The sequence below is a fragment of the Agelaius tricolor genome, unplaced genomic scaffold (assembly GCF_023055355.1).
Source record: "Agelaius tricolor isolate 1412-34295 unplaced genomic scaffold, bAgeTri1.0.p SCAF_13, whole genome shotgun sequence".
In the NCBI taxonomy this organism is placed as follows: Eukaryota; Metazoa; Chordata; class Aves; order Passeriformes; family Icteridae; genus Agelaius; species Agelaius tricolor.
The window spans coordinates 21861303-21882516 of NW_027269273.1; the positions used below are offsets into that span (position 1 = coordinate 21861303).

At 39.3% G+C, this 21214-nt stretch overlaps 2 protein-coding genes across 7 annotated transcripts in view; one reads left to right on the top strand and one right to left on the bottom strand.

Moving 5' to 3' along the window:
* Positions 1-4614: 4614 nt before the first annotated feature.
* On the top strand, positions 4615-16571 carry ZNF518A (zinc finger protein 518A). Its single transcript, XM_071439164.1, has 3 exons — positions 4615-4736; positions 6445-6564; positions 8899-16571. Exon 3 carries the CDS (start codon positions 9018-9020, stop codon positions 13653-13655), a length of 4638 nt encoding a protein of 1545 aa, XP_071295265.1. The 5' UTR covers positions 4615-4736; positions 6445-6564; positions 8899-9017; the 3' UTR covers positions 13656-16571.
* A 2406-nt stretch (positions 16572-18977) lies between these two features.
* Positions 18978-21214, bottom strand: part of BLNK (B cell linker) — an 88291-nt gene continuing 86054 nt past the window's right edge. For 5 of the 6 annotated variants that reach the window (XM_071439167.1, XM_071439166.1, XM_071439165.1 and 2 more), the window contains 2 exons: positions 20842-20997; positions 18978-19591 (listed from right to left, as the gene is read on the bottom strand). In XM_071439167.1, coding sequence (XP_071295268.1) covers positions 19472-19591; positions 20842-20997 — 276 coding nt within the window. In that variant the 3' untranslated portion in view covers positions 18978-19471. Of the gene's footprint in view, positions 19592-20841; positions 20998-21214 lie in introns of those variants that run through there. The other variant, XM_071439170.1, reaches the window with a different exon arrangement.

The window sequence follows — 21214 nt, forward strand, 5'->3', positions numbered from 1 at the left end:
ATTCTAACAATGCTAATTGGGGGCAGTTCAGCAGACGTGTTGTGTCTGGTATTCTCTGAGGTCCAGCTGGTATCCAATTTCCAGCAGAGTTTGCTGAGAAACATGAAGGTCAAGTAACTTCCCCAAGGTTACACCATAAATGGCTCAGCTGGGATTAGGACCCAGATTGGCCTTGCTCCTAATCTTTTGCCTAATTAATCACTGTAGTCTCTTTCTGCAAATACTGAACAGGTTTATCTTTGTAGTTTCACCAACAAAAAGTTTTGGGCAAACTCCCTTAATTTGGGGGAATAGGTTTCATGAGGAGGGAAATAATGAAATAGCATTAGCAAAGCTAACTCATAACTGAAATGGAAAACAATTAGGACTGGATTTTGCTTCTGGGAGATATTATTGTAATGGCTGTGTTGTGCTTCTCTTCTTGATCTCTTATGGTTCAAAGCTGTGCACATGCAGCCACTCTCCCTGTCAGCTGTCAGTACGAACGCTGTTGAGAGCACAATATTTGCTGAAATTTTTGGACTCAGCATTTATTTATCTTGACTGTAACTCAAGAAAATTGGCTGACTGGAAATGCAGAAGCAGTAACAAGGTGGTTGTCACCTGGTTTATTTATCCTTTTGTAAAACTCTCTGTGTTGCAAATACTGCAGCATTTTGGATACAAAACTGTTACAATGCACTTGTTTTACTCACCTCTTGTGTGGGATGGAGTAGTCTAAGAGGAAAATCAGCAACCACAGTTTTTAGGTATTTTCTCTGATTTTGTCTATATCTAACTGAAATCCGTGGTCAGTATTATGGAGCACCAAACAGTTTATAAGTGCCAGCTGGTTTTAATTAAAGGCTTAGTTTCTCCAACACAAAGACACTTCATTACAAACAAATGAACATGTTCACACCAGCAGTCTGCCTGTTTCTGTATATAGGAATGGGTACAATGTACAAGTCTGGAGAACTGCTTGGAAAGCCTTGTGGGGCACAGAACTAAAATAATAGCCAACACATGGATTAAGGAGCCAGAAAAACAAAAATGGCTTTATTTAGCCTGTTGCTAAACTACATCATCACAGTGTAACTGATCTCCTGCCATTAGGCAGTAAACCCGAAGCCACTGAGCACAATTAAAAGGCAACCTGACACCTGCAGTCTCCAATAAACCTTTTAAAATAGGAGAAAGAGAATATGCAGCTTATCAAGAGGCTGAGGATGGTATATGAAGGATTATCCATGGTAAGTTCCTACTTTAAATTAAGTCCAGTACTAAAAACCTGGACTCTTACATAAAGGGAGTCCAGTCTCTATCTCCCACTCTTCAAAAGTTACTACCTCAGCAAAAGTGCATCAGATGAATGAATATGGGAGTGGGACTTATTTGCAGTGCAATTACAGATGATTAAATGCAATTACATAGTTGTGGGGCTATGCAGAGAAACTCTCTTGTGCTGCTGCCTTTGTCAGACCTGCAGTGCAGCAGAGGATCTGCTAGCCTAAGATTCACAATGCAAAATTACACAAAATTTAAGAATTGAAATCTATATTAAACCAAAAGATTGCTAGATTTTAGTTTAAAAATAATAATTTAAAATCGATTTGAAACCTTGTAGGGAGCCAATGAAACAGATCAAAATTGGATAAACTAGGAAAGATTTCTGCCAATATCTAACTTGATACCATGATGAGATGTTTTCAAAGCAACTTCTAGAAGACCCAGGTAAAATTCAACATATGGTGATATAACAAAGGTACAAAAAAAGCACAAAGTTATGTGAGGAAAAGAAAGGAATTTAGTTTCCCATTGTGTTCAAAGTCGGTATGTATTTTATTAGGAAAGGTTTATCAGCAGTGACTGGAAGGGAAGTTATTGTTCAAGCAGCAGAGGAAAAACAAGTCCTGTCCTATTATGCATGGAGATACTTCTGCAATTTGTGCAGAATTCAACAGGAAGAAAACATTCATGCCTGAATGTGGTTTACTTCTCCGGTTTTAATTTGGTGTGAAGAGTATGTATCTCTGGTTAAAATGCAGAAAGACCTGTCAATACTCATGAGAAAAATATGTTGTATAAGAAATGTCACCTAGTTCTTGAAAAAGAAACTCAAGAATTTCCCAACTGATATCAAAGAATGTACAAAGCTATTGGTCAGAAAAACAAATTAATCTTAAAATAACTAATTCTTTACGAGTGCACACCTTCACTCCCACTGATGGATACACTGAAGCAGAGAGGGTAAACAGCCTGACCTGTAGTGTGCAAGTGTGGACATGTGCATCCAGATGCTAAAAACTCATGAGAGGCCTCTACTGACAGATACTCATACCTATTAGAAATGCAAAAATGGACAGAAGTTATAGTGTTATGAAATATATAATGTCTTATGTTATGGCACAGAACAACTTGTTGGTTTAGATATTTCCGTTTATCTGCACCTTCCAAAAGGGAAATGAGTACCCGCCTTGCTAAAGAGCACCAGCCCAGTATCCAGGATGTATTTTGCAATGTTGCATCAGGACAGTATGTGCAATGGTGTGTGGTTTCTAGTTTGATTGCTACCAAGAGTAAAATCTTCCCCATTTTCAGAAAGGCATGAGGTTAATCGCATTTATGAGCATGAACATTATTGCAGTTTGCCAGTCTCTCTTGTCTCACCTGGGCAATCATGATCCAGCTCACATGTCACTTGACTGCTGATGAAAAGTGTTGGGGTCATGACTATCTGACTATGAGGAAGATGCTCGTGTCACTCAAGATATCCTGCTTGCTCAGCTGCCACTGAAAATTGTGAAGTCAAGGTATCTCCCACAGCCGGCTCAGGCACCTCTTTATTAGTCATCTGGCCAGAACTAGTTTTCCAAAGGGTGATGGCCTCACCTCTGAGAGGCTGGTATAGCCTGTCTCAGTACACGTGAAACAGGACCAGGTAATCTGGAAAGCTTAATACCTCTTACTTGTAATTGTGCTCTAGAATCTTAATCTTGAGTATTCTGTCTAAAATCCTGATCCAATTTCCTGCTTTCTAGACTTAGATCTTGTCCTAGTTCCTCCTACTGAGTGCTAGATCCTAATCTGCCCTTCATCGATTCAGCCTTGTTCGTAGATCTTGCCTCTTTCTTTTCCAGGTCCAGTTTCTGCTTTAAATTAACTTGCCTGAACTTGCTGCAGTGTGGACTGCCCATGATGGTGAAGACACTTGCAAACATTGAGGCTAAAATTATAATGAGTCAAATGGGATCTTCACTTAACCATGCAAGCCTTAGCTTTCAGGAGATTAAAACATTTTCCAAGGACAGTGACAGTGATTAGACAGTGATAGTCTAATAAAGAAGTAAGATCTGTAGAAATTCTATTAATGAAGGTGAATCAGATTATCAGTAATTGATTTACACATGGTAGAACCATAAATAAAATGATAAACTTTAAAAAAAATTGTTTACACATTTCTAAGAGTGCTTCTTCCTTTTGCTGTTTGGCAACACTTCCCCATTCACAAATTAAAAAAATAAAAAGTCTCTTACCCATTTCACATATTGTGAAGGCAGAGACATGCTTTTTCCACAGGTTTCCAAAGAAGGTTCAATAAGTTCCTAAGAATGTTTTCTCAATTGTATAACAGACACAGTGATCAGAAATTGTACTTGAAAAAGCTATGCTGAGAATAAGAGTATGAATAAGGATATTCATTATAACAGGGCCTCTTAACTGGATGTGTCCATCTGGTGGCTGTATTAAAATAATGAACAAAGGCAACTGATGTACGGGGTCTATTTAGCAGAGCATTATTTGGACAAAAGCAGATTCCAACAGAGCTGTAGAAGATGATGGCAAAGGCTGCAATTTCCCAAGCTGGCTTAAGAAACTTACTGTCATCAAATTTTTGGCATGGTTCTATTTCACCCTTCTTCCTGTAGAAAGATAAATTAATTTAAATTTTTGTTACATTGAATGCTGTAATTTTCATTTGAACTTTTATTCCTGAAGTTTTAACAATTATGGCTCAGATAGCTCCATGAAATCCACAAAGAAAACTTAATTGTTGACTTCCTTCATTGTTGCAATATTGCTTTAGCTGTGCAGGTGGAGAAATGGAAAGAGTTCATAAATGTTCTGATATTAATAATGACACCTTTAGCTGTCATCATTAAGGCTGTTATGTTTATAAGATATTATGTGTAGAAAAGGAAGCCTTAACATTATGTTTTCCTGCTGTTTTGCCCTAAACAAAAGCAGACTATTTATCATAAGAAATATAGAGGCAAAAATTACAGTGGCATATGTCATATGTTTTGCTGTTGTGTCTGTGCAGCTCAGCGAACACACGAGTGCGGCACGATCATCGCGGGCCAGGCCTTTGCCTGTGAGCGTTTTGTGAGGGGCAGCGGCTCTCCCTGCCACTGCCATTGGCCCAAACATTCCCTTGGGTGCACTGTGACACTGAAGGTAACGATGGGCGGAGCGGCCGTGCTGCTCCCCGGCCGTGCCATGTGCCCAAAGGCTCCATCCCAAGAGGAGAAGGAGGACGGGGAGCGGGACGAGCAGGCGAAAGCAGCCGGACCTGCCGGGACCGCCCCGCCCCCTCCCCCCCCTTGGGCCTCGTCGGCCGCCGTCCGCCCATCCCTCAGGTGAACGCGTATCCCTCCGCCGCGGCCGCCCCTCAGCCGGGCTCGCACCCGGCAGTCCCCGGATGGAAACTGTGATGGCGGCCGGCGGCGCCTCGCCGGACGGTGGCGGTACCCGAGGTAACTCCGCGGGGGGCGTCGGGCGGGGAGCGGGGAGGCCCCGCGCGGGGCGGGAGGGACGGTCCGGAGCGGCTCGGAGCAGGCAGGGGGCGCGAGCGGCCGCGGCGGGGCGGGACGGGACGGTGCCCCGTGGTGCGGATGAGACATTAAATAGTCCCCGCTCGCGTGCGGCGGGAGGCTCGCGGGGCAGCCGGGGCTCGGGCGGGCGGGCGGGACCGCGGGGCGCGCCCGGGGCGGCAGGACCGGGCAGAAATGGCCTCGTGTGCACCGCCGGACCGGCCGTGGGACCGTATCCCTCCGCTGGGCTGCGCGCCGAGAGTTGCGGCCGCCCCGGGTCCATGCGGGCGGGGGCGGCGCTGCCGCGGGGCTCCCGAGGAGGAGCCGGGCAGGGACGCGCCCGCTGCCGTGCCCGCGGTCAGACGGAGCTCCCGAGCTGCCGCCGCCTCGGCGGCCGCCCCGCGCTTTGTCCCGGTGCGGAGCGGCCGCCGCAGCCCCTGGCCGGCTCCTGGGCACCGCTGCTGCCCCGGCAGCCCCGGCGGGCGGGGGCAGTGTCAGCCCGCCCGGGGACTGGCGCTGGCCGTGTGTCGCCGCCACGTTCAGCTGCTGTGTTTGTAAACGGCAGGTTCGCCCCGTGGCACGGGCAGTTTGTGTGTGTGAGCTCTGAGAGCGCTTCGGTGATTTTTTCTTCCTTTTTTTCTACTAAAACATCGTTGTGCTACTCGGGTTGTGTCTGACTGCTCCAGCTCTATGGGTTTCATAAGATCTAGTTTTGTGAGTTCCTGCTTGTGTCCAGGTCTGGGGAGAGATTAAGGCACCACTCTAAATTTGCAGGCACATAGAATGGAACTGGGCATGGGATATACTTCAGTATAATTTTATTTATTTATTTAATAAAATTTAAATAAGCCGAAATTTCTTTAGAAATCTTGAAGATCCTGCCTGCTGGGATACCTATTTTGAATGTAGTTTGAAATGGAAAAACTGTAAAAGTTACCCAATTTAACAGTGTCCAACTGCTATCTGTAATTTCTTTCTAGATCAAAATATATAGCTTAAACTTCTTATCTGTACTTTTAAAAACGAAATATGGACAAATTGCAGCGTTTTGGGGGGAAGAAAATTGTGTCTGAGAGCCTCAAGTGGTTGCTTATCCTTGTTCTTAGTGGTTTGGGGATTTTTTGAGTGAGAGTTAACTGTGGCACATGCTTATGTATTTTCAGTGTTGGTACTCATTTTATCTGCATTTAAATCTACTTACTGGTTTCAGATACTGTGAATGTAATATTCTGCCTCTTTCCCAGGCTTTTACACAATTTTATAGAAACTTATGGTTATGTCTTTGCCATTAAAATTTTTGCTTGAAAAAAGATAAATGCCTTTTGAGTTCAGGTTAAAATTTGTTGGACTGAGATACCAGTCACTTCTTCCTGTGGTGTTTTTAAGTTATCATGTGTTTATGCTTCCCAGCTATGGATGCCTGAGGTGTAGTGGCAAAGCTAAGGTAAAATAGGCATTGTTATATTGTGTGTATATACAGTACTGGTATTGCATTTGATGGCGTTCTCTGGGAGAAAAGTTGGTATATATTCTTGTGTTCTTGTAAAAATCCACATAATGTAAATTTGCAAGAGATTTGTGCTTTTCACCTTATTCTTTCAGTTATTGCTTGTATTTACACCATTTAAAATACCTTTCCTTTTGTTTCCAGAACTTTTTCTAGTATTTCTCCTGACTGTGGCCTTGTCTGAGTCTTGCAATCTTACCTCTTCTGGGTGTGTGGAAAATACCCAGCTGTTGGAGAATTGAAGTCAAGTATTTTCTTAAACGCGTAAGTCAGACTGCTTTGAACATATACCTTTAGAGATCCCTGGGATAAAAGAAAGCCCTTTTTTTTTCTAATGGTTGTTTCAAGTAAATATTTTATTTGTCATGCTGCAGGAGCTTGTTGATTGTTGCATGCTACCCAAAAATAATAAGTATAAGGTTAGTTAATTAAAGGGGATCTTAGATCGTGACTCTTCACCAAATGTGTTGCCCAGTTGAGGACCACATTGGCTTGGTATTGAAAGCCTGAGCCTTGTTCTCTGAAGCGCTTTATCCACTTCTGATTTTTATAATTTTTGTTGTAAACATACTTCAGGTTTCAGTGTCTGGCAGTATAACCTTTTAACCTGAACGATGGGCAGCTACCAGCAGGATGATATATTGCATCATGCAAGCCCTAATCTTTGTGTTGCGCCTGTGTCTTTAAAAAGTTGTTCAAGCAAACAAATCCAAATAATTTTTAGTTACTTATTCTTTATGAGGAAGTTCAGCTTGCTTCTATTCAAATAAATGCCATTGGCAAGAGAATGCATTTTAATGCAGTACTCTTGGTGGAAATGGAATATAAATGCACATGAGTTGCTCTCTTCTCAGGGCTCAAAGCTGGGTAATAGCCCACGTATTAATCTTCTGTGTAGAAAATGGGGAGTGTGTCATTGAGTTAAAAGAAAAATTGAAGTTCTGTATCCAAAGTGTTTTCCTTTGGAGAGATTCTGAGGAGAGAGTGTATGTCTCTGTGGTTTGTTGTTTTGGGGTGTTTTTGGGATTTTTTATTTTTTTTTTGGATGTCAGATATGTAATTGAAGTCTTGGCGGTCTCATATCTGGAGAACACAGTTAAGTGAATTTACTTGATATTAGAGTCTGTGTATAGAGTCTGTTGTATTTATTATTTTCAAGAATTGTGCAGAAGTGCTAGTATCTTCTCCAAAGGAAGGCATTAAAGCATGTGCTTAAAAAAAAAGTGTTGCTTTTCTTGCTACATGATACAAGAACGTGGACTTGAAAATTTTTCAGTCTCCATTTTCTTTGTCAGGTATTTGCATGTCTAATGCTAGAAACTTCCTTCTCCCAGGACTGTGGGAAAATATTTGAAAGATCTTAGGGCTAATGCTTATGATGGCTTGGAGATCTAGAAGCAGCCCTTGCACTTACTCACAGTGAGGGTGTGATCATTCTTTTAGTTTGAATGTGAATAGATACAATGATCTAATGAGTTGCAAGTCTGTGTTGCTTCAGGGCAAGCCCCAGAGTAGTGGAGAGAAATTCGCTAATCAGACTTCAGCTAACAATTTACTAACTTTTGTTAGGAAAGAAGAAAGTGACTTTGTGACTTGTACTGTGGAAAAAGTTTTTTAGTAAAAAGTGTTATACTGCTGAAGAAACAGTTCTTCCTTTCCAGTGTTGCTTTTCAGAATTCAAGTTAATTTTGCTGCTGTTCCAATTCTGCTGATTCTGTGTCGACATTCTGTGCAGGAGTGTTGTTCAGGCATAGACTTGAGCTGATATAAATTGTTGATGCAGCCTGTTATGGAAACACTGACATGAAATCTGTAGTGAGACAGTGATGCTGACCATAACTGTTTGAGCCTTTTAATCCATAGAGGGGTACTGTGGTCAGTCATGCACTGAAAATATTAACATGTACCCAGGAACGTGCAATGAGAAACCTGAGAACTTTATCTGTTGACTGATTCAGACTTGTGTGGTACTAAAGGTAGGCATGTGAAAAATTCATTGTAGGTCAGTGTGATTGGTTTTTGGTGTTGGTAAAGGTCATGTCTCCATTGGTGAAGTAGATATTTTGTCAGATTCTGATTTTACTTTCTTTCCTTTTTAAGTACAATAGTAACTAATAGAGTAGCACACTTGAGTAATAAAAATGTCAAATTCTGTAGATCTGACTTCTTTTTAATACTTCAGTTAGTGGCATGTCACAAAGGAGTGGTTTTATTTGCATGAAATCCCAAATAAGTAATAAACACAGGCTTCATTTAAGAAAAATAGGTTTTTGGACTTCTTTGTGCTTAGAGGGTGGGAGAAACCCAAAATTTGATGACATGTATCTTTCAGTAGATGTTCTTTAAAACTTATTTTTCAAGTTTTATTTTAAAAAAAACACCAAGTAACAAATCAACAAACACCCCCAACACAAACAAACAAAGGTTATAGTGTAATAGCTTTTTTTGCCTCATCCTTTTTTTTTTCATCCCTTGAGTAATATTATAAAAATTAACAACTTCAGAGATTGGCATAGATTTGTTAGTGAATCGTAATAGGTGTTCCAATTGCATTCGTTTTAAAAGTAATTATTTGCTTTGTTTGTTTTTTAATTTCAGGAGAATGAAATGGGGAAGTTGTAGAGCTGTGAGAATAACTCAGCACAGTTGTCTCATTTGCTGCCAGCAGTAAGACTAAAGCTCAAGAATTCATGTAAAGAAAAGTAGAACCTAAAATCATGTCATCTGAACGGGAACACTTTTTTTGTGACAGAAAGCAAATCACTTTCTTAAAACACAATGCTATGAAGAATTTTTCTACAAACATTACTTTGAAAAAAGAACTGGTGAGTGATCCTTCAAGTATGACGATTCAACCAGCAATTTTAGATGTCAATCTCGCTTATGGACTAAAAAACGTGAAGATTGAATTGCCCAAGGTGAACATTCCAAATGAAGTATTAATGAAACATGAAGTTGATAGGTTTAGAAAACTCTTTCAGTGTAAGCAGCAAACTGCTAGGAAATCCTTAAGTCTTGAGAAAATTAGTGGAAGCAATCTGAGTTGTTCAGAAGGAAACCACTTGCAAATCACACCAGAAGTGCAATTTGAAGAAGGATTGAAAACTGCAGCAAAGATACTGAATTTCACTTGTACGAAGTGCAAGGATAACATTAGATACAGCCCAAATGACCTACAGAAACATTTTCAGCTGTTACACTATGGTGAGTTGCCTCTGTATCCTTGTGAGATGTGCAACTTCTCAGCTAATGACTTTCAGTCTTTTAAACAGCACAGGCGCATCCATCGTAGCACTTTAGTAAAATGTGAGCTCTGTAATGATGAGCAGATATACACTTTGTTGGCTTTGACAAAACACTTCATATCAAAGCATTGTGTAAATGGACACTTTCAGTGTGAAAAATGTGGGTTTTCTACCTATGATGTGGGTACGTTTGTTCAGCACATTCACAAACATAAGGAGATTCCCTATAAATGTGGAAAATGCCATCAAGAAAACTTTACAGAAGAGGAGCTCCAAAATCATCTCCTTGTTCATACCAGTATGTTTTCTTTTGGTTGTCCTTATTGCAGTTACAGCACATCACGGAAAGATTATCTTTTAAAACACATCATAGCTTTACACAGAGACCACTTAATTGCAAAAGAAAAACTGGAAAAGGATAAATATGAAAAAAGAATAGTTAAGACTCCAGCAGGACTGAAGCTTGTGTTAAGGAGGTATAAAATGGGAGCATCAAAAAAACCACTCTGGAGACGGAAGAAGATAAGCAGTGGAAGTGACAGTGCTGGAGAAGAAAATACACAAGTGCTAAGAAGTGTGAATAAAATTCAGCCAAATGCTGAGGAGCTGAACCAGTGTATGAGAGATGTGGAAAGTAATGAAGAGAAACATCAAGGTAAATACACGGAAAAGCGTCATTTTATCGGTGGAATGCTCTCTGCTACTACTGCACAATACAATAAGGCAGATGATGGCACAAGTTATGGCCTGGGATTATTGAAAAGTGCTGTTCATGGGCCAACAGTATTGATGTTTAAAAACAATAAAATATCTGTACCAGCAAATTACAGTGCGAAATTTATGGGCTTTAAAATGGTAGATGGAAAACAACATATTGTTATAAAATTACTACCTACAAGTAAGCAAAATGACTATCTGTTGGGTCAGAAAGTTGATCCTGTTAAAGATGGTTCTGCAACTCCTTTGCTACAGACTGCTGATCCCTGTGGCTTGTCTTCAGGTGCTATACCACATGTAAGTGATCAGTCGACTTTAAAGAACAATTGTGTTCATCCATTAACTTCCCCTCCGTTTTCCTGTCCTGCTCCTCATTCAGGAAAAACAAAAGTGGAAAAACAAAATAACTCCTTATTGTACAGTAAGAGTGTTTCTGAAACTGTACCACCTTCTAATATAGCTGAAGGAAAAGGTCCAAATTGTTTGCCAATGAAGCTGGACTCAACTGTACCTCCACATGAAGCAGTAACAAAAGCTGGAGCTCAAACTAGTATCTCATGGGGAAGCTTTCGTCCTTCGAGTCATCCTCAGGTATTATCACCCGCTATTACAAATACCCTTCATTATGACCCTATGAAAATGCCCTACTTTCCTGAACTGAAAATGCAAAATGGTGGCCTGAATAATAGCAATGGAACTAATAATCTCTGTTATTCAACCTCAGTGGATTCATCTAATGAAGGGTTGTTGTCTTTTCACAACTATTCCAAAGTGGACTCTTTGGATAATCCATGTAGCATTTGGACGTCAACAGATGACAGGTACAGAGAATTTAGCAAAAGAGGTTCTTTTCAAAACAGTGGAAATGAACTTCCATCTTCACATTCAGAGTCAGTGAAAGGTTTAAAAGCAGAGAAAGTTGTGTCAGCCCAATCAAATATTAATAAAACTTACAAACACATAAACACTAAGAATAACTCTGTGTCTTTTAAAAGCCAGTCTCAATGTGGTGTTGACAGCGAGTGTTTTACAGAGGACAAGCATAATGGCCGACAGTATTTGGACACTAACCTAGAGCAAGGCTTTCAGAATGTAGCTGAGAAATTCCAGGAAAATGGCTCTGATGGTGTTAACTCTTTCTTAATGCCTAAAATCACATCCGTTTTCTCATTGCAAAGTGAGCAGGCAGCTAATTATTTATCGCCTGAGATAAACCAATTACTGCAAGATGTGTTAAAAGTAAAAACAGCTTCTCAGCAGGAGTTCCACAGCAAGACTAACTGTGTCCAACTTCGTTCTGATAAGCTGCTTTCTGGTCCTGAGACCGGGAGTGCAGCCTGCGTGCGTTTAAAAAGCTCTGCAACTGTGTGTGGTTTTCAGAGGCCTCCACCTAATGTACACTTCCCTTTATGTAAGAGAGAGTTCAACACAAGATGTAGCAGAAATGAAGGTACATGTTGTGGGAGAGAAAGACAGACACCCAAAACAGCACTTGATTCACAGGACATGGACAAATTATCCAGAACTCCGGGTGCTGGTACATTGCTAAAAACTCCTACAGATGAGTTTACACAGCAGGTAGTAAAAGATAAAGTACTGTCTGCAACTCAAAATCCTGGCAGCTTTTCACCAGTTTTGCCTGTTCTTCAGGAACAAAAGAAAGCCCTTTTTGTTCAGTCCCTTCCATCACGATTTTTCGTTCCTTTCCACCTTTCTAACCAATCTAGGCAGCAGGTGGTGTCAGGAAAACCTCTTCCATCAACCAGTTCATCCGATGTTACTAAAGGTGTACCTGCATCTTGTGTTTCAAATAAAGGACCTGGAATGATTTTGACTTTTAGTGGGGCAGTTGGAACAGTTGCAAATGCCGCTAATGATAGTTCTCAGGTTTTAGGGGGAATTGCATCCAGAGAATTTGGGAAAATACCAGCTTCAGAAGTGAAGGGGAAAAATGGTAATTTTAGAAATTTAAGAAGTTCCTGTAATGGGGAAGTATGTGGTACAGTAAATGACTCATTGAATAGTATGCCATTCAAAGCACCTCTTGTAGTAGCAAACTCATCAGTGTCGTCTGTGAAGGCAACTTCTTCTGTGAAGGTGTTACCAGAGCACCAGGATGCTGTCTTTGGGTCTTTGGAGTCAGTAAAACAACAGGAAATTAAACAGGAACAACACGTTTATGCACTTTCGCCTGATGGACAGCAGGGAGTTTTTCTGAAATGTTTGACACCAAACAAGCCTGTAGTTCATAAACCAATTTTTTTTCAGGATAATGCTTATCAGAATTGTCAACCAAAGAAAACTGGAGCCATGCAACAACAGCCTTTGCTGAAAATAAGAACTCGTACTTCAGATACACTGTCTGATAACACTCAGTCAATAAGCAACTCGGTGCCCTCACTACAGGTGGATAACTTGCAGTCCCTTACTCCTGCACTAGCACAGAAACAAACTAATCTTTGTTTTAATGATGCCTTAAACTTACCAGGTGGGTTAATGCCAGCAAATGCCTCTTTGGCAAGCTCTAATCCAGCATGTCATGTTCCTCCTGTAGAACCTGTTTATTCTGCTAAATCTGCAGGGACGCGTTTGCAGAAATGTTCTATGGAGAGTATGCAAGTAATAGCTGCTAACAAGAGGAATAACTCTGGTTGTCAGAAGTCCACATGGAGCACCCAAAACAGAACTGCAAAAGTAAAACCTGGTTTAAAACAAGCTGGATCTAAAAGTTCAGGAACTGTGGGTGGGCAAAGAAACAAGAATTTCAAACGTAAAAGGAAGGCTGGTTGCCCAGAACCTCCTAGAAAGAAAGCAATGTTGCACAGAAAGTGTAAAGAAAAGAATCAAGCTGAAATTGTTAGTGAATCAGTAAGCCCTTACAAACCAAGGGCATCAAAGACAACTGTGAGGACTTTGAAATTACTCCCTTTTAATTCTAACCAGCTTGTAAAATGCCCCCGGAGAAATCAACCAGTTGTTGTGCTAAATCATCCTGATGCAGATGTTCCAGAAGTTGTAAATGTAATGAAAACTATTGCTAAATTTAAGGGACATGTTCTTAAGGTTTTATTGTCAAAAAGAACCGTTGAAGCTCTTCTGCAGCCAGACTTCTGCAGTCCTTCAGATGTAACTACTGATAATTTTTCTCAGAAAAGATACAAGACAATAAAACCCCTTAACCCTGTAAAAGAAAGATTTGTCTTAAAATTGACACTGAAAAAGACTAGCAAAAACAATTACCAGATTGTGAAAACTACCTCCAATAATACCTTGAAAGCTAAGTTTAGCTGCTGGTTTTGTGGTAGAATATTTGACAACCAGGATAATTGGGTAGGACATGGACAGAGGCATCTGATGGAGGCTACTCGAGATTGGAATTCATTAATGAAATGATGACCAGTGAAGAAAATAATCATTAAAGTTTAAAAAAACACCCCAGCTGGATTAGGATACACAAGTCGTTCTGTTTTTTATGTCAGTATTGTAACTGAGGTTGAAAAAGGATGCAAAGTTCTTGTGTTATAAAAGAAAGAGTGTATTCCCTATTGCCATCAGATTTGAGAAAGATCAAAAAACGTGGTTTAAATAACTTGTAACTAACTGCAAATACAATTCCATAAAAAAAATATTATTTTTATTACTGCTATCATGTGCTATATTTTTATTCTGTAGAATAAGTCTTCAGGGCCTTTGTTCTGTACATACTTAAAATCCCTAAACATGTAAATATTTTATACTTTTCTTGGTATAATTCTTGCACAGAAATTACCCCCTTCCCCTCCAGTTTTTCAGTTCTGTGCATGCACTACTAAAACCAATTTTTAAAATATTTTCAAATATACACAGCTGTTATCCTGGGATTTTGTTATTTTCACTTATTAGCTCTTGATTTTGTTTTTCAGGGATTGAACACTATTATTAGCAAGTGCCTCAAAGATGTGAAGCAGTTTACATTATGTTGACTGTGTAACCATGGGTCCGGATAGGGCCATTCCCCCACAGTTTCATTTAAACAAAGCCATACGTGAATGCTTTAAGCTATATTGCTATGCACATGACACTTGTACTATTTCTGTGCAGTTTGTCTACTTTCTTAGTGAAGTATTTTTCATATAAATTAATAAAATGTATTATGATTGTGTTAATACGGTGAGTCAGAATGAAATCAATTGAAAATATACAGTATATATATTCATAATGTATATGGTGTTTAAGAATGGTGAACATTCCTAATCTGTATTGATTTTGTCACTATTAAATTTGCTATAACTTGTGTTTACAGCAAATGACTTTGAGCATTTATAGAAAATGTTTCTATCTTGCTGTATCTGCCACAAACCCTATAGGGATGGTCAGGATCTGGGGAGGTGCAGAGCACCATTTTAGGCTTGTAATTACTTCATAGCTTTATTTCAGGTGGATGGAATTTGTTCCCATAATGACTTAATGTTTTCTACTATTGCTTATTCAGATATACAGCCTTTTGGGGCACCAGGGATTTGGCAAAACCAAGGCTTGAGTTGTTATTCCCATATTTTACCAGCCCAGAAGGATAATGTTCTTAGGGGCCTGCTTGCTTTCTACTTTCAGTTTTAGAGGTAATGAAGGGAGAGACTATGCATTACAGTTTTTAGTCCTTATAGAAAGGCATGTAAGCAAAAGACCTCTTAACCATAGTGACAGATGAAGGTTATTATCCACAGTAATTATGTCTCGAGGCTTTGTCCTCCAGATTCTTCATGAACCTCTGTAGGCTAGAAGTTTCATTCTTACCTGGGATTGCTCTTACCATATGGCTGGCACCTTTTGCCCAAGTATGAAGGTGTAAGCCAGCTTCCCAAAGTATTGATTGCAAAACTGTAAAAATTGAACAGTAGGCTTGGAGAGGACTGGGGCATTTAAATCCTGGGGTTTAGATTGTATGCAAGCCCAAGTAGTTTTCTGTTACTGGTTCCTTAAGGTGAAAGTGAAGATTGCTTGCTACCAATGAAACAGTAAGAAGTCATGGATGTCACAGGCATGGCACCACTAACCTGAATTCAACTTATATTTTAAAAAGTGTTAAAATTACTTAAAAACAATTGCTTCAGTGATTAGATAAGTTTTTCTTGATATTTGTGTTGTCAGGAAGATGCACACTAGTCTAGCATCTGGTGAGTTATGTATAGAAGACAACTGAAGCAGTCAAGGCAGCATAGTTTGGGTGAATCCTCATATTATTTAGTGCAGGTTGCTCAAGTACTGTTCTAAATACACAATTTATTCTTACAACCTTTTTCATAGTGCATTGTTTGAGGTCCTTAGAGTTTGGCATTTCTGCAGATCAGGTTTCAGAAAATCTCAAGTGGGCCTTCACTGAAATTAAGATCAAAATTAATTACCATCAGGAGAAAATTAGGTTGAAGTGATCTGACCTGTGTTGCAGTATATGGTGTGGTAGAAAATGCAGGGAAGATATGTTCAGTTCTTCAGTTCAGCTACTTTACTGTATGAAGCCATCTTTTTACTGGCTGAATTCTTCAATGTTGGTGCATTTCTCAGCATTTTAGTAAATGGGGAAAGGTATTCTACAAATATCCTACAAACCACAGTTTTTCATTATACAGCTACGATTTCTCCCTGAAGTATTGCATGAACCAAGTGAAACATATAAATCCATGTGGAAAAATATTCATTGATTGAATATTTAATGCTTGTATTGTAATGGATATAGCTCATGTGACAAGGTTGCACAGGTAATGTGAATTATCTTGATTTTGAGTGCTTTACTATGCAACCATAACATTTTAATAGTTTATAACATTGCAGATAGCAAGATAAACCTCACATTGATTTAATTGTTTTGGGACATACAAAGAGAGGTGCAAGCACAAGGTTATCAACTGTCTGTACGACCTTGAAGAGACCGAAAATCTACCCCATTATGTGTTCTTGGCAAGATGTGTATTCATCAGTAAGTCATGGTGCCCTTCCTCAGTAATTCCAGTGTTTTTAACAAAAATTTGTTATAGAGCTGTTGTTATGTGACATGCTTTTTTTCTTAACGATTCCTAATAATCTCTTTTTGCTGCTGCTGCTTTTGATTGAAGGAAGAATGTAGTTTTGTACCTTGTGTCTCTGAACAATTGGATTTTTGAGAATGCAGGTTCTTATTCCTTTCATGGAGCAACATTGTCAGGAATGATATGCAGTACTCATTGTACTCTCTGTATCAGGTAGGCAGACAACACTTCTCCTTTGTGTATTATTAAATATGACACTTTGCCCTGAGTTCTCAGACAAAAGAATTCATTTTTAGTTCTTGGTTTATGGGTTGTTTCTGAGTGTGTGGTTTTTTGGTGTGAGGTTTTGGGGTGTTTTTGGTTTTTGTTGTTTTGTTTTAACTATTCAGTGAATGACATATTATATGGAAGGGAAATTAGCTAACAGTATGACAATATCAAAGAAAGATGAGGGGAGGGGTGTGTTGCTGTGTCTGTCAGGTCAGACTTGATATACCTGTTACCTGGAGATATCTGCTGGCACTGCAACAGCCACACCAAGTCACCATTTCCTGCATTCTGTAATGGCTTTTCAGCCCACAGCACTGGGATTTTTAACTCAGCAGGCTTCATCCTGAGTCCCAATTTATTTTATGTCTACAATGTAGGAAATGGTAACTTGGTGCAATCCTATACCTGAAACTTGCTTAAATCTTCTCCAGATAAAACTTCGTTTCATGGTATGTCTGTACCATAGTCCTGCCAAGCTATAACAGATCTAGCTCGAGTATGGAAAGCAGAGTAACCTCTGCTGCCTTTGTTCCTGTACAAAACATCAAGTGTAGTAAAGTAGGTGACAATGTACTGGTGTGTTTTGTGTGTTTGTTGGGGGAGGGTTGTACCCCTAGGGATCCTTATTTTGTGCCTAAGAAGTTCTCATTTCAGGCAGATAGGATTATTTTGTGGAAGGTTGTATTACCTATCAGCTCCCTGCCTTGTTTTGTTGTCATAACTATAAGGTAGCCCTATAATCATGTAGAACATGGATAAAAAGTAAAGTAAGGTTTGAGGATGAAGGTAACTGGCCCCTTTATCTAGAGCACATTTGTTATTTGTAGGTCAACCACAATATTATACGTAGTGCTGAGCACTTAGGGCTGAGGGGCAGGAACAGCAGTGCTTTAAAGTGGTCAGTGCTAATTACCTTTAAAAAAAAATGATACCTAGTCTCTGTTATGAAATATACACACTTGAACTTCCCTTGTTCACACTATTTTTTCCTCCTCAGTTGTAGAATGATGGAGATACTGCACACTTAACTTGTAAAGAATGAAGAATCTAGAGATTTTGAGGAGCAACACACACAGAAAGGTTAGCAGACAGACAGTACCAAGTTGAAATACTGTGCAGTACATGAGTGAAAGGCAAGGACATGAATGCAAAGGAAGTTAAATACTCAGTGGCTACTTTTTCAGAATACTTCCATTGTGAGTATTGCTTGAAATAGCTTCTAAAGTGATGCCTAAAGTAGCTAAATAATATAATAGTACACATATAGAAAGAGTAAAGGAAGCTTGCAGACACTACTAACTTTTGTGTTTTTACACCTTGACTTAGCAATCTTAATGTTCTAAACATTTCAGTAATATTAGGCATAGTGTGAAACATAAAATACCAACTGAGCAATATACTAAACATAGCCCTTATGTAGTACTGTGATGGTCTGTAATAGGTAGGCTTGTGTAGTCTGTATACATTGTTTCTTACTTGCCAGTGTGAAATCACATCACGTTTGGGTTGCCTGTGTTGCAGAGGGAAGAAGCTGACCTGCCTCAAGGTATGTAGGGAGCCATGTGCTGAGCATCCTACTGGCATACAGTTCTTTCTAGAAGGCAGGTGCATGACTTTTACAAGTAACTGATCAAAAGCATAAGAAAGTATTTGCAGAATTCAGCCACCCTATGGCCCTAAGTAACTTGCTGAGTCTTTGCGGGTCTTAACTAGACTTGCCTTTAATGCCTTGAATATAATCCTAGAGAACACTGCTTAATTTGGAACAAAAAGAATAAACTAAATGTGTATAAAGTGTCAGTTTTGGAAAATACCTTTAAGATGGATGAGTCTTCAGGTCCAGTGAAATCAAACACTGCTAGAACTAGTAAACAATTGCTCCTAAAAGTTTTTCATTGATGCAATTTATACATTCATCAAATTAATTTTTACCACTTGAATATTTGTGGAAGTTTACTTTGTTAACAATATTATAGTAAGTAAACCACTGTGATAGAACAGGCTATCACATAAAAAAGTGGGGGTTTTTTGGTGTGTGTCTCCATAAGTAAGTCAGCAAGAAGTGAGTGGGTAATTAGCAATGATGCAATGTGCCTGGGTCATCAGCAGTAGGCAATTTAAAGACAAAAGATTTGAGAGTCATTAAGTCAAATTATGTGTGTGTGTAATATATATATATATATATATGATATAAAGTTGTAAAAAGAAATGCTTTTTCATAACATTGTGAAGGAGCACATACAAATATATACATTAAAACATCAACACTAGTGAACTGATGCTTTCTTGCTGGAAGGGTGCCAGAAATGCAGTCCAGCAAAGTCTCCATGCACTACTGAGTTTACAGTATTTTTAAATTTTATTTTTACATTTGAAAATACAAACAAAAATATCAGTGAAATAGGGTGAAGCTGAGGGAAAGTACAACACATGTCCATAAATCTAAAATGTTCAGATGGATTTATTGCCACTAGTCACAAAGTACAGTCCTGTTTTCAACTTGTGCACAGTGGTACATTAGGTCAAGTTGCTCTAATTTCTGGGGCTGTGCACTTTACAAAGAAATTGCTGAAAGCAGTGATATGTGGTAAACATAAACTGAAAGAATAGATCACTGTGGGTATTCTCATTTTTAAAATGAAAATGTCCTTCAAGAAATCTATCTTCAAACAGCAGTCAGAGGCCCAGGCTGTGGTATGCAGTTGTTCTTCCCATGACTTTGGATACCCATGTTGTCACAGATGACAGCGCATCTGCTTTGGCTTCTTGTGTTAAACTTTCCCGATAAAAGTGACGTGGGGTTGAGCTCTGTGAAATGCGTTTCTTACTACTCTTGAAGAGTGTTTCCCATCATTTTCTTCTTTTAATAACTTGTCCACGTCTTGGTATATTGAAAGAAATTATTAAAGAGGTCTTCTTTTCAGCAGTTCAATTTGATTAAGAAACTCTTACAATATATTTCAGTTTTGTTGAGTCTTTTGTGTTGTTTTGACTGTCAATTAGAACCAGGGAGGTGCGCTGATGATTCTCTACTATTTCAGCAACACTGTCGAAGCGCTGGAAAAAGAAGGCAAAAAATAATTAGTGCTGGCTTCTTTTAATGCTGTAATATTGACAGTAATCACTGCATCTTTTTATCTTTGCTTCTCATCTATTTGAAGCAAATTAAGCTACTTGTTACCAAGTTAGATGCTTTGCCTTTTAGTGAGAGCACTGATCCTTCCCTTAGTTCTGATTTTAGTCATTAACAGATTAGATTTAGACAACAGAAGATATTACAGGCACCAGCTATCCCCTCCTTTCCATTTGTGATTGTCACCTGCACAAACTGAACCACTGAGTTTGCTGTGGGCCATAGTGAACTGACATTTCATTTTCCCTGAATGTATAGTAGGCTGCAGCCTGGCTGCTCAGCAGCTGTGGCAGATGTGGTTCAGCCACCTCAGAGGGAAGGCCATGTCCAGGAGTAACAGGTACAGGCAGCCATCTATGAGACCTGTTCTAGTTACACAGTTTTAATGTTTGTCATGTTACTAATGTAAATTAGTATCCAGAATCTGCTGGGTCTGTTGCTTTTCCTTTTGGACTTTGGTCAAATAAAGACTTTGGACTATCGATTTATCCTGAGATCTTTGTTGAAGACCAGGTGAGCTCCAGGCTATTATATTTTCTCTGATCTCAAAACTGGTGCCTGGAAGGCAGATAATTAGGCTATGTCAAGCCTACTTTCACATTGCTGAAAAGCCTACTCTATGCAATGATAAACTCTTTTCATTGGTATTTGTGTTCCAAGTTTCTGCTTTGCTATCACAGTAATTATCTCCGTGGCAGAGTTGATAACCAGTGATCTTTTCACTCCAGAGCTAAAGTTTAATATTTTCTTTATGTGAAAACAGTACTAACAGTAATGTCATTCTCATTTTTAGTAGTGTTGGAGGGTTTTTTGAGCATGGCTGTTCTTCCTTTGCAATTTTCCAAGAAACATAACTACAGTTTTAGATAGAAGGTAAGTGGAGGACTGTAAACAGTCAGAAAATTTATCTAGTGGCTGCAGCTCTTATCCTTTTAACTTTATTTAAACAGCTCTATGAGTATGTTTTAAATTTGGTCTGTGATTTTAGTTACAGTGTACAGGAGCTGTTTTAACACTGGTTTCTCTAGCTTGACAGATTGGTCATTATGAAGGGTATATTTTTATATTCATACATGAGGAATCTTTGTGGTCATAGTGCAATATATCTTAGTCCTTGCTTATTAAAGGTATATAATTGAAAACTATTAGGAAAAATACCCCCACATCATCTCACCTCTTCACCACTTTTTTCTCTGCCCAGTGCATATTGCCTTGTTGATTCAATGAATCGTATAGGGATGTTGTACACTCTTCTGTTGTAAAACACAACCAGTGTATATGGCTGCCGTGAGTCCTGCCCAGAACTCTTCCTTATTAGAAAAGATCCATCCTAAAGAGAGAAAAGTAGTCAGTGTATATGGCTCATTTCTTTCCAACAACTTAGTCTGGATTTGGTTTAACATTTTTGATTTATATTAGCATTGAACCCTTTTCTCCCATTAGAAAAATAAGAGCAGCAGATGAGAAGTAGCATGTGTTCCTGCTAACAGTAGCTTGCAAAGGCATCATTTTAGAATCAGCTTTGCTGCTGCCTGTTCTCTCCCTCA